This window comes from Xenopus laevis, chromosome 1S (assembly GCF_017654675.1).
Source record: "Xenopus laevis strain J_2021 chromosome 1S, Xenopus_laevis_v10.1, whole genome shotgun sequence".
Lineage (NCBI taxonomy): Eukaryota > Metazoa > Chordata > Amphibia > Anura > Pipidae > Xenopus > Xenopus laevis.
This window is the reverse complement of record NC_054372.1, coordinates 60811605-60824889: the sequence shown is the minus strand read 5'-3', so window position 1 is coordinate 60824889 and position 13285 is coordinate 60811605. Positions and strand designations below refer to the sequence as shown.

Below are 13285 nucleotides of genomic sequence, written 5' to 3'. Positions count from 1 at the left end.
AAATGAGCTGACAGATTTTTGGGAGACCCATGCTGGCTGTGGAATGTTGCTGGCATGAGTGACAGGAGCCAGTTGGTGTGAGCTACATGTGAGCTCACAGGCTGATTTTGGTGTCTGTTCTCTTTCCAGCTCTGGCTATCTGCTCCTGTTTGAAAGGTAATGCATTTCTTAATTTCTAAGGATTTTGTCGGGATCTATAAAACTTGAAGCAGCCTATACAGGTATTGAAAGGTATTAGGGAACCACGAGCAGCAGTTGTGCTTGTTTTGCAGAATTTATGCTTGCTTATAGTGCTCTGTGTATTTGTAGTCCATTTTTGAAGCTGTGTTCAGATATTCATTCTCTACTACTGGGACTCTTGTTGGCAGTATATTTTATCACTGTTTTCATGACTTCTATTCAGTCTTACAGTTTCCCTGAGATTGCACTGTACATTCCTAATGATCACTAGTACTTTTTCTAAATATGTGTATCATGTACATGATCTTATTCTTCCCATTTTTGTTATAAGCGATAGGAAGACAAATGCTTACAAAAGCAGCAGCGTATGAATAAGCAATGTTTAAATTGCTTTGCAATTGAAAATACAGAATAAAATATTTAATGCAGCCTAAAAATTTCCTGCCAAAAATTTTCTTCCAAAGGGCAGAAGGCTAGTCTGCTCAAGCATGTGTTATAAATGTGAATTTTTGCAGCATAGACATGGCTAGTGGCAGGTTTTTCTCTAGTAACACTGGCTGATAATAGCTCTATTTTAGTCTCAACAAAATGTATTGCTTTTTTCCTTCTGTTCTTGTAATTAAATAACATTCTGTGTATATGTAGAGGCTTGTTGGCTAAAATTTATATGATAGCATTTTTAGTTTCACTGTACAGTATTTAACTTTATTAAGAGAGTAGCTGTGCAGCTGAAACTTACTCATAATCAATTTCTAAAGGTTGCAATAATACCCAAACATTAGGGAATTATGGAACTTTGAGGAGGGGCAGTTTTGACAAAACATCCTGTGATCATTTGATCGTTCATCTGTACAAACTGAAAATTGTATCTTTCAGTGCTCCAACTACGTGAGTGGATGGGGCATGTGGAGATGCAGAATGAGATGTAGAACCCACTCAGTTATCCGTAGATTCTATCACTCATTAGGCAAAATTTTATCATTTGGCTCACATTGTCGTAGGGCAGACATTATAAAAACCTTGCTTGTGAATGTCTACCTACCTTGTGTCCAGCAAGTCTGATCCTGGGTATGCTTTGGGCAAAAGTATCCAACCCTTCCAAAATTGTATATGCTACATTTCAACAATAACTACTTGGTTCCAAACAATCTATGAAGTAGCGCAATTTGTAACTAATTCACGGAGCACCAGGCAGCTTCGGTCATGAAAGCTTGAGTTTATTGGTTACATTGAAATAATTCCAACATCCGCAGTAACAATTTTGGAAGGGTTGGATACTTTTGCCCAAAGCATACCCAGGATCAGACTTGCTGGACACAAACCCCATGTTTTGTGGCCTCACGCCACTTCCTCAGAAGATCTGAAGTAATGCCAGCCAGTTTGGTGTAGGAGTAATGTGGATTCATTATATCTTCGTTTAGATCAAATACAATGTACTGTTTTATTATTAAAGTGAAAAAAATAATTTTTAAAAAATTGGATTGGTTGGTTTTGCTTTCAATAAGGACCCATTATATCTTAGTTTGGACAAGGTACTGTCTTATTATTACAGAGAAAAAGATTATTTTTATTCGAATAAGAAGATGGAGTCTGTGGGACATGGGCATAATTCTGAGCTTTCTAGAAAACTGATTTCCAGATAACAGATCCCATAACTATAATAATAAAAATACCCTACATGGACAAAGCAAGGTCTAAACAGAACAGATTTTGGAGATGGTAGTGAAAAAACTTGACTGGCCTGCACAAAGCCCTGGCCTCAACCCAACTGAATTCTTGCGGGATGAACTGGAACATCAAGTACAAGCCAGGCCTGATCACTCAACATCAGTGCCCAGTTTCACTAATCATGGAAGCGAATTGGAGCAAATCTCAACAGCAATGTTAATATCACAGCAAAGTAGAGACAGTTATAACAGCTAGGTCAGGCAAACTTTATATTAAATCACTGGGATTTGGAATATGTTAGTCATGCAGGTAGCTGGTTATTTTTGGCTGTATAATGTATATGTACATTTCAGAATGGAAAGGTTTTCCATTTTGCCTGTTTGGTTGACAAAAATAAGTGCCAACCAACTATTAATTATAAACAGTCTTTTTGTAAACAGGGAAAGTGAGTTGGTGGAAAACAGTACATATTTCTATGATGATTTATTTAATGGAATTCTATTAAGAAAGTAAAATGTTTTTAATTGTTAATTTGTTTTAAGGTTTTTAGCCCGGTCAATAACAAAGATGGCTACCAGCAACCCTGTGCTAAACCGACTGGACCAGAGAGCAGCAGAAGCTGATCAGATTATTGAATACCTCAAACAACAAGTTGCACTTCTCAAGGAAAAAGCAAGTAGGGAAACCTCTGCATTATCTTTTTTTTTTTTTTTAAATCATCACTGATATTGGTACAATACAAGGTCTATTTAAATATGTTCATAAGTCGTTGTTTCTGTGGCACTTGGACACACAAATATAGTGCAGAGACCAAGAACAGTTGATTTAGGCTTGAATATAGGGCGCAAATAGCAAAAAAAAAAAAAATAATAATAATTGTGGATTACGCCCATTTTTTGCACTTTGCACCCTGCCTTCCACTACATTAATGGCCGCTATTGTGCCATTTGCTTTAATATTCATTAGCGAGCTCAGACTACCTAGAAAAACATGAAGACCTGGGTTCCATGATAGGGAAGTAGGGAGGATAAAGATATAATTATTTATACCAGCCCAGGTAAACTTTCTGCATTTTTAAGAGGGGTATTCCTTTTTCTCATTTTAACCAAAAAGATTATCTGGGTGCTCGTAAAATTAGTGTACAATCTGTATGTGGTGTCACTCACTTATTAGGAATTCATGACAAACATAATATGAGGTATCTGACACCAGCACACTAAGTTGTTATTTTTAGCTTAATGACACATACCCATTGTATATGTCTGGGCTTTTCCAAAGGCCACACTGTGTGAATGTATTATATATTTCCAGTTTGTCAATAAACGCATATCATATGTGTATACTATTATGGATACTTATAAGATCAGGACACCCTGTAACTAGTTGAAACTTCACAGAATCACTTACCAAACCAAAAATACTTTATTCATGAGGGACCCAAAGACAGGGGCTGTGAAGTAGGGCTATTTATTTTCTAATTACCTACTTCTGTGCTTTACAACAAGGGATTGCGAGGAAAGCAGCAAAATGACAACACACGGAAAATTACACCTGGCTGGTGTTTTTTTTACAGAAAAGGGGCAGCGTTCCATTGTAAAATGTGGGCGGAACTCATAACAAATTTGCACCTTTAATAAATTACATCTTCCTTGTTCTTTAATTACAAAACAACCATTCAACCCTGACAAAAACGTTGCTCTGTTAACTCTAAGAATGTAAGAGATTGGTTTGTAATTATTAAGTCCAATGTGTATAGGCTTGAATTTGTATTTTATCTGTTTATAGGGGAACTGCAGAAACACTAAACTTGATATCACGTTTCAAGAAAAAGAAAAGGAATGCAGACCTGTTCTCTAAATGTCAATAATCATTTTAAGCTTGAAGAGGTTGTTCACCTTTAAATTAACTTTTAGTATCATGTAGAGAGTGATATTCTGAGACAATTTGAATTGGTTTTTATTATTGGGGGGTTTTGAGTTTTTTAGCTTTTTATTTAGTAGCTCTCCAGTTTGCAATTTCAACTTAGGAAAACAAAGCACTCCAGTGCCATCACGCCTGCGATTTAGATTCTAGCTGGCGGGAAGGCTTTTCAGGGAGATTAGTAGCCTAAAGAAGAGACGATTTATCGCCGGGTGACTAAATCTTCCTGAATCTTAGCGTGTGCCCTTATCCTTACAGAGCATGGCTTTTAGATGTGGTCAGTGACCCCCATTGAAAGCTGGAAAAGTCAAAAGCAGAAGACAAATAATTTAAAAACTATAAAAATGACAACCTTTTGAAAAGTTGCCTAGAATTGGCCATTCTATAACATACTAGAAGTTAGCTTAAAGGTGAACCATCCCTTTAAAGGAAAACTATACCCCCCAAATGAATACTTACGCAACAGATAGTTTATATCAAATTGAATGACATATTAAATCTTACCAAACTGGAATATATATTTACATAAATATTGCCCTTTTACATCTCTTGCCTTGAGCCACCATTTCGTGACTCTATCTGTGCTGCCTCAGAGATCACCTGACCAGAAATACTACAACATTAACTGTAACAGGAAGAAGTGAGGAAGCAAAAGGCAGAACTCTGTCTGTTAATTGGCTCATGTGACCTTACATGTGGTTTGTATGTGTGCAAAGTGAATCGTACGATCTCAGGGGTGGCCCTTATTTTTTTAAAATGGCAATTTTCAATTTATGATTACCCAATGGCACATACTACTAAAAAAGTATATTATTATGATAATGGTTCATTTACATGATGCAGGGTCTTACACATGAGCTGTTTTACTCAGTATCTTTTAATAGAGACCTACATTGTTTGGGGGGTATAGTTTTCCTTTAAGTAAAATAAGAGTTAAAAAAAATCTCTTAATTGAGAATGAAAGGTATCTCTGCTACATAGATTTTTTTGCTACCATCCCCACCTGGAAATATAGCTGTGACCAAGACTTATATGTTTAACACAGAATGGTCCTTTGCATTCCCCCTAAAAATACAACATTAGTGATGATTTACATACCTCTTAATTTATCCCCCATCATCACTGATGGACATATTCCAGACTGACTATGCAGGTGCAAGCCTTTAGTATGGAGCACTGTGCAAACTCTTCTCCAAAAACAGAAGTATGGACTTGATGCACCCAGAGAAGATGTCACCCATATATAATGAACAAACCAATATTTTGGGACTACAGAGGAGACATTTTTGAGCTGTTGAGACCTTTATACCTGTAGTTTGTTTAACTTACCTTTGTCCTTTAAGATTATTAAATTATTTTGTGTTGTCATTTTGAAAGCCCTGGGTCTGCCTGCTGTCATGAAAAAAAGAATATCTGTGGTTTTTGTCAATATCTTTAATGTATGTTAATCGTTCCTCTACATTATGATGTTTAGTTCTGCAGGCCTCTGTACGAGAGGAGAAGAAGCTTCGTGTAGAAAATGCCAAGTTAAAGAAAGAAATTGAAGTCCTGAAAGAACAGATAGTAACAACTGAAATAAAAAATGGAGGTAATCCTTGTGTGCAAAAACTGAAAGGTGACATAATAATGATTAAAATGTAACACATGGGAAGCTTGTGAAATACGTTTCACCTTGTTTTTATTTCATTTGACAGTGAAACAGATTAGCATCCCAACTAGCACCTCTGCTGACTCTAGTGTTTCCGCACCAGTAAGTGCTCCCCAGCCAGCTCCTGTGAAATCTTCTCCTCCAGCACCTAAATCAGGAGAAGAAAAGAAAAAAAAGGAAAAAGCAGAAAAGAAAGGTACAGCACTGCAGCATTTGATATAAATTTGTGTTTGTTGGTGCGGGTTGGAGTTGAGGTAATTTTATTAAAGTTTAAACATTTTGAGAGTGTAGTACATTATTGGGATCTGTCTGTGCTACATGCAACATTAAATTAACTATTTTTGATCACTTTGCCTACCTGTAACTGGATTTACCACAAACAACAAAAATCAACAATTTTGGTATAGTTTGTCCATACATTTTAAAGCTTTAAAGACTTTAGGAAGACAGCAAGCAGTAGCCTCTACACAATTGTGTGAAGCAAATATATTATTGCTCTTTTGGTGCACAAACAGTAAGAGAAATACAATCTCTGCACCATTTAACTGCCCGATAGGATAATTATTCTATCTACTTCCCAGCAGTTGCAAGAATAATTCCATAGAGAAGGCTGCCTCTCTGTTATTCAAAGACTGCCTTAATTCTCCCAAGGGCTTGCTTTCTCTGACACCTTTAAGGAGCACAATGATGCGTAAAATGTAACTGCAATCCTTATACTCGCTTCTGCTGTTTTCATTAGCTATGCAAATATATTATTATAAATACATTAGGGAACCTTTCATCTCTGAAGTGTATCGTCTATATTATATATTACTACAGTACTTCAACTATACTTGGTTGTTCTGCCTACTGCCCATAAGCTATTGGTGAAATATAACTTTAACTTAACTTTTCATGGGATTCTGGGAGTTTTATATCAGCAACAACTGAAGGGCTGCAGGTTGGGCATCTCTAATTTAACATAATAGATATGGCTGGATGTAGAAGGAATCTGGATACTAAATGAGCCTAGGGTTGTCACCTTTACAGAAAATTTCTACCGGCTGGTGGTGGGGGCGGGACAAAAAGGGGCGGACCGTGATGTAAAAGGGACCGGGTCACTTTGCATGATGGCCAGAAGGCAGAGAAAAGGTAAGTTTCGAGCAGAGGGCCAGGGGCTTTTGTTAAGGGTATTACAAATTTACCAGCAACTACATTGCTGGTAAATTTGTAATACTGGCCCCTGCCTTGGCGGGTGTTTTACCGGATAGGCTGGTAAAATACCGGCCAAGTAGCAACCGTAGATTTGCCTCATGTTTATGCTTTTTTTTGTTGGCTATTACAGTAGTCTCTGTCCATCTGAATCATAAGCGTCGTCACATACTGTATACTGAGTCTAGTCTCAATATGTTGCTGATGTTAGGTTGTCTTGCTTTCCAAAAAACTGGAAACTGGTGTTCGCATAAATTCTTACCTAGCTACCTTTACCTGGGCAGTTGAAAAACACCTAATGGAGCATGGAATGGAAGCCCACCCATCTCTCCTCCATTTACTTCAGGGACCCATTATTCAACTTTTCCTAAACCGGTACACACCTTCAGCAATGCTTTCTGCAACAACACACATTTTCCCTTGAGTTTTATATTCACCAATCTAACACTGGTGAAATATACACAATATTGTGCCCTTGTGACACATATCTTACAAAGCCAAAAATGCTTTGTATGCCATAGACCTGACTAGATGTTATTTTTTTTTCCCTTTTTTTTAATATTTTTATTCAATATGTATTTCATTGAAAAGAATAATTTGATTTATGTTTCGTGAAGTCAGATAAAGAACAAGTTGTCTTCAAGTAGAATTCAACCCGTAGTTTAAAAAAAAACCCTCCCCCCTACCCTGGGTAGACCCTCCTCCTACCCAGCCTACCAGGCAAATGCCCCTAATTTTTTACTCACCCCTCCGTGCAGATTCTGGCCTCTGAGTTCACGGTAGCCATCTTCTTCTTCTCCAGTAATCTTCGTGTATTGACAGTATTTTCGGGGCATGCGCAGTTGGAGTAAATTTCTGGTCCTGAACAACTGTGCATTTGCCGAAAGTCAAATCGATTTTCGTGACTTTCGGCGCATGCGCAGTGGTTCGGGACTGGAAATTTACTCCAACTGCACATGCGCCAAAACTTCCAAAGGAAGAAGATGGCTGCCAGAACTCCGAGACCAGAATCTCCACAGAGGGAGGAGTATTAGGGGCATTTGCCCGTGAGGGCGGGTAGGAGGGAGGGTTTTTTTAAACTACGGGTTGAATTCACCTTTAAGGAGATTCTGCAGCCTTACTGTTAACCTTAACAAACAGAGTGGTAGTTAACTAAAGATTTCAAAGAGGCTGTTCACTGATTGCATTTGTGTGTGTGTGTGTGTGCGCGTGTCCTTTAAAACAGTCCGTCTGGGTGTAGTTTTCCTTTATCACTTGCCTATAGAATTGAGGGAAGATGGGAGTTGTAATTTTGCCACAGCTAAGAGCCAGTATCTAGTGTCTTGGGTCCTTAAAACCAACCAGCAAAATGTCTACATTTAATTCACAAATGCAGTCTTTGTAGCGTGGGAGAAAAATATTAAAATCCATAAATAGTTAGCATATATTTTCAGATGTGAAAGTCAGATTGTACAGTATTTGCCAGTACAGATATAGGATCCATTATCCAGAAAACGCCAAATTATGGAAAGGTCATCTCACATTGACTCCATTTTATTTGAATAATCCAAATTTTGGATGTGCTTTTGGATGTGTGCAAGAAGTCAGGGGATGCCATATTGGGTGCACTCTGAGCATCTGTGTGTCAAGATGGCTCGAAACTTTTTGGTTCCCAACAAATACAGTATCCATGAGCAATAACCCATGAATGGTCACAGATGATGCTACTTGTGACCTGGTTCCCCATATGTTTGGCTCATGAAAATAATCAGATTTTATGTTTCTCACTTAAGGATTATATGTTTTTACATCTCATCAGTTTAATTCACACTTGGAAGACATGGTTTCCTCTGGAAAGAGAAATAAAATGCCATCTGGAATACATATAATTACAAGCTTTTCCTCATTGACCATAATCCATTGAGCAAATTACAACACTGTGCTCCTTTTAAGTATACAGGAAGTATGGTTTCCTAAATGTTGGCCGTGTTTTGGGATGTGCCACATTATCCATTTCTTGTCTCGGAAAAAGTTAATTCATGGACACGTAGCACATTGTAATAGAGTGGCATAAAAAAACAACTCGACAGGCAGAACACAATGTCACCTCTTATTGCAGCTGTTAAAGTCGGTGGTGTAGCTGGCTATTATTTCGCTAGCACTAAAGCAGAAGGCTATTTTTGCAAATTGTGAGGTGGGAAAGAATGTCTACTGTTCTTCCTTTGCCAACACATCTTCCTTGTTGAAACTATTTTATGATTTCTTTAGAGAGTCTGTCAAAAATGTTAATATGCATAACTTCAGTTCTAGTATTTTATGACTAAAAAACTCAAATTGTTAATTTTTTTTTTTTTTTTTGATCAATATACAGAAATATATCTTGAAGCCAACCTTTAAAGGAGAACTAAACCCTAAAAGTGAATGGTTAAAAATGCCATATTTTATATACTGAACATATTGCACCAGCCTAGCGTTTCTGCTTGTCAATAGCAGCAATGATCCAGGACTTCAAACTTGTCACAGGGGGTCACCATCTTGGAAAGTGTCTGTGACACTCACATGCTCAGTGGGCTCTGAGCAGCTGTTGAGAAGCTAAGCTTAGGGGGTGTTGCAGATTATCAAGCAGAAAATGAGGTTGGCCTGTAATATGTACATTTATGGCTACACTCCTTGTGTGAGCTACACAAACAATTGATTAGCAGGTAGGCAGGTTTTGCTTGGACAAAAGGTTGAATTTGATGGATGTATGTTCCAATGGTCAAAGTCCCTGTGGGACTATATTTGCTTATAGAAAATGTCTTAAGCCCAAGATTTACGTTTCACTGCTGTAAAGTATGTAGGTGGCACTACATATAAGTAGTGCTAATAAGTCAGGCAGTTCATTGGGAGTTAGTGGAGCACAAGACTTTGATTTGTCATTGCTTGATACAGAAGTTTCTACTAAAGTGACTTAAGTTTTTGCATAATTTACGTTTTGCGTAATTTACGTGTAAGTTTTGGGGCCCAATGATGTTGCTGCGGGATCCAGTCATTCAGTTAATAGATGTAAATAGATGTTAATAGTTGATGTTACTCTATTAACTAGCTTATATAACTCATTCCATTATTTAATGATTGTGCTAATAAGCTTTTTCATTGAGGATCAGTGTAATTGACGTTCCATTTTTCAGTTCATGGCTGCACACAGCGAGAACTCCCTCCTGGTGCTGGTAGCATAAGCCTCCAGTGAGGGTAAAAATTTTGCTATGACAGGTGCACTTTGGGAGGCCCATTTATAAAATGTCGATTTTGAATTCATGTGAAATTTTTTAAATTCGAATATACTCACAATTCGACTGGGAGGTTATTTAAGAAAAAATGTGAATGTCTAATTTTCGATCGAATGGTTCCTACCCCAAAAGTTTGAATCGTATTCGATTGTACGAATCAAGTTTTTCTCCAAATAAAACCTTGAATGCCAGGAAGGCTATTAACATCTTCAAATGGCTCAACGGACCTCTGTCATTGACTCGAACTCAGCAGGTTTTAGGTGGCGAATATTCGAATTAAGACTGTTTCAAGGTCGAGATGTGATAAATCTCACATTCTAATTTACATTTGACTAGGGGGATTGAAATTCGAACGTGTTAATTTTGACACTCGGAAATTTGAATTTACTATTCGACCCTTGGTAAATCTCCACCTAACTGTCTCACTTAGCCTTCTATGCTACATTATTTGCATCCGGGAGTTTGATAGGTGAGGCCCCTGGTTCCTTTGGTATGCTTTCAATATCATCACAACATCAGCGGTCTATATGGTACAACGAGGAAAGGATTTATTGGGAAAATGATTTCTTCACAGGACTTGGATTTTATTAATAACATTTACATTCACATCACATACTTCTGAATCTTTCTCATCCCACATATAAATTAATCCTAACCCCCCCCCTCCTCATTTTTGGGCCCAGTTAAAATGTGGGTAGAAGTAAGATTAGATCAATGTGGCAGAATTGAAGACCACACAATCATGTGGTTTTGATGTTTGTCTATTTATTTTCTGCCACATATTTTAAAAATTAATTTTATTGAAACTGACACAAAGAAAAAAAGGTTTCCTTTAATAAGATAACATATACAATCCCTAACGTTGTGCTAAACTGAGAACCCTAGTGGTTTGCAGGAAAAATTCCATCACAAACATAGAGTTTGGCTTTTTAAAAAGCTTTCAGTGGTGTAGAACTGAGACTGTCTGAGACCCACTGAAGGAAGTGGGGACATTCATGTCTGGCAATCGTAATACCAGAGGGGAAGCTTTTATAAATCCCTCTCTGTGCGAGAAAGAGCTTTCATGTTATTTCAAGGTAGTGGGGTCTCTTGTCATTAAGTTGCCACCTTTTTTTTCTGGCCTAAATTTTATTTGAAAAATTTATAAGGCATTGCTGTACAGGCATTTGCTGAACTTTTCACGAGAGGTGGCATACCTTGGTTGACATTTTTAAACATTATAGGGAAATTACATTAATATTTTGGAAGATTTGAAATATAAAACATAACTTATTTGTATAACATAAACTCAGTAAATCTAGTTTGCATTTCTGAATGTGGAATGGATGTAGGTAATGTGATGTAGGTAATGTTAAATTTTATTGAATGGAACTATGGGAAGAAATATATTGTGTTTCACAAATGGGTTGTTTATTGCAATATATTTTTATAGAGACCTGCAATGTTCAGTGGTATTTAGTTGTTTATAACCATCAAAGTACGATATCCAAATATTTGAAATAAGGTTACACATTAAAAAACACTGACAATTATTTTAAAGTGTAACTAGTTGAAAAAGATCACCTTGTCCCTGAATATACTTAGGTGAGAAGAAGGAAAAGAAGCCTCCTGCATCAGAAGATGAGCTAAAAGCAGTGGATGTGTCTCGCTTGGACCTCCGTGTTGGCTGCATCATTACTGCCAAGAAGCATCCTGATGCTGACTCCTTGTATGTGGAAGAGGTAGATGTAGGAGAAGCAACACCACGCACTGTTGTCAGTGGCCTTGTGAAACATATACCTCTTGAACAGGTAGGTTAGGCTCTGAGGGGCCATCTTTAAGTATAAAAATAATCCATACATATCCTCATTTTATATGATTATACTAAATATATACACAGTCGTGTTCAGAATAATAGCAGTGCTTTTAAAAAAGTGAATAACACTCAAAATCCTTCTAATAACCTTTTCTATACACACACAAATGCATTGGGAATATTCTATTACAAATTAAAACATGAAGAAAAATGTATCAAATTTGTTTTATTCCTTTACAGAAAATGAAGAAAATTGAATATTAGGCTGTTCCAAAAAATATCAGTGTCTGTATTCTACTTTACTAACTCAAACATGCACTTTATACACTGCAAGATGTTTCAAGATTCAAGATTAGTCATTGAACTAGTATTTAGTTGTATAAGCAGTGTTTCTGAGAACTGCTGCACATCTGTGTTGCATGGAGCTGACCAACTTTTGGCACCTGCTACATTCCACAATTCCTCTGCATTTATTGGTTTTGCTTCAGAAACAGCATTTTTGATGTCACCTCATAAGCTTTCTATAGGATTAAGGTCTGGGGATTTGACCGGTCACTCCATAACATCAATCTTGTTGGTCTGGAACCAAGATGTTGTTCGTTGAAACACCCATTTCAAGGGCATTTCCTCTTCACCATAAGGCAACATGACCTCTTCAAGTATTTTGATAATAATATTAACTGATCAATGATCCCTGGTATGCAATAAATAGGCCCAAAACCATAATGTAAGAAACATCCCCATTTCATGATGCTTGTGCCACCATGCTTCACTGTCTTCACAGTGTACTGTGGCTTAAATTCAGTGTTTGGGGGCTTCACATAGGTATCTTCTAATTGTAACCGTATTTACAGGTACCTTTAGACCTTTGATCTTCCTGGAGCTGATCATTGGCTGAGTCTTTGCCATTTTGGCTATTCTTCTATCCATTCGAATGTTCATTTTCTAATTTCTTCCACATCTTTTAGATTTTGGTTGCCATTTTAAAGCATTTGAGATCATTTTAGCTGAGCAGCCTATCATTTTCTGCACTTCTTTGTATGTTTTCCCCTCTCCAATCAACTTTTAATCAAAGTACGCTGTTCTTATGAACAATGTCTGGAACAACCCACTTTACTCAGAGAGTAAATGCACAATAAGCAACATACACAACATTTGGTACCTTCCTTCCTTAAATAAGGGCATTGACACCTGCTTTTTCACAGAATGTATCACATCACTAATTGAACTCTACACTGCTGTTATTTTGACCACTGCTATTATTATTTTGAACACTGATATTATTTTGAACAAGCCTCAATTAATGATTCCATTACACAGTATCATCAGCCTGCATGTCATGAATGTTGGGTCTGTCATATTTATTTCAGAGTAATCTTTTTTGATTGGTTTTTGCCAATATGCCAACATTTTGGCCAAAATTATTTTTCTGAAAGTTCTCAGTATTGTATTTTGGCATAGTGTTGCTCAGCCATTATTTTGGCTAGTCGAAGGCTAACTTTATTTTTGCTTTACACTTAATATTTCAACAAGAGCTTCATAATGCTGTAATATACTGAACCAGTGTCCATTCTTAGTATCATCTGGAAAAGACAGATAAATGGTCTGAATTACTTTTTCCTTCCGCAAACAACT

The 13285-nt window shown here is 37.1% G+C and overlaps 1 protein-coding gene across 7 annotated transcripts in view; it reads left to right on the top strand.

The window, feature by feature from the left end:
- aimp1.S (aminoacyl tRNA synthetase complex-interacting multifunctional protein 1 S homeolog) overlaps positions 1-13285 on the top strand; it is a 32204-nt gene that overhangs the window by 9431 nt on the left and 9488 nt on the right. For 5 of the 7 annotated variants that reach the window (XM_018233274.2, XM_018233258.2, XM_041572964.1 and 2 more), the window contains 4 exon segments: positions 2391-2524; positions 5243-5356; positions 5463-5612; positions 11440-11645. In XM_018233274.2, the coding sequence (XP_018088763.1) occupies positions 2416-2524; positions 5243-5356; positions 5463-5612; positions 11440-11645 (579 nt within the window). In that variant the 5' untranslated portion in view covers positions 2391-2415. 7 annotated transcript variants of the gene reach the window in all.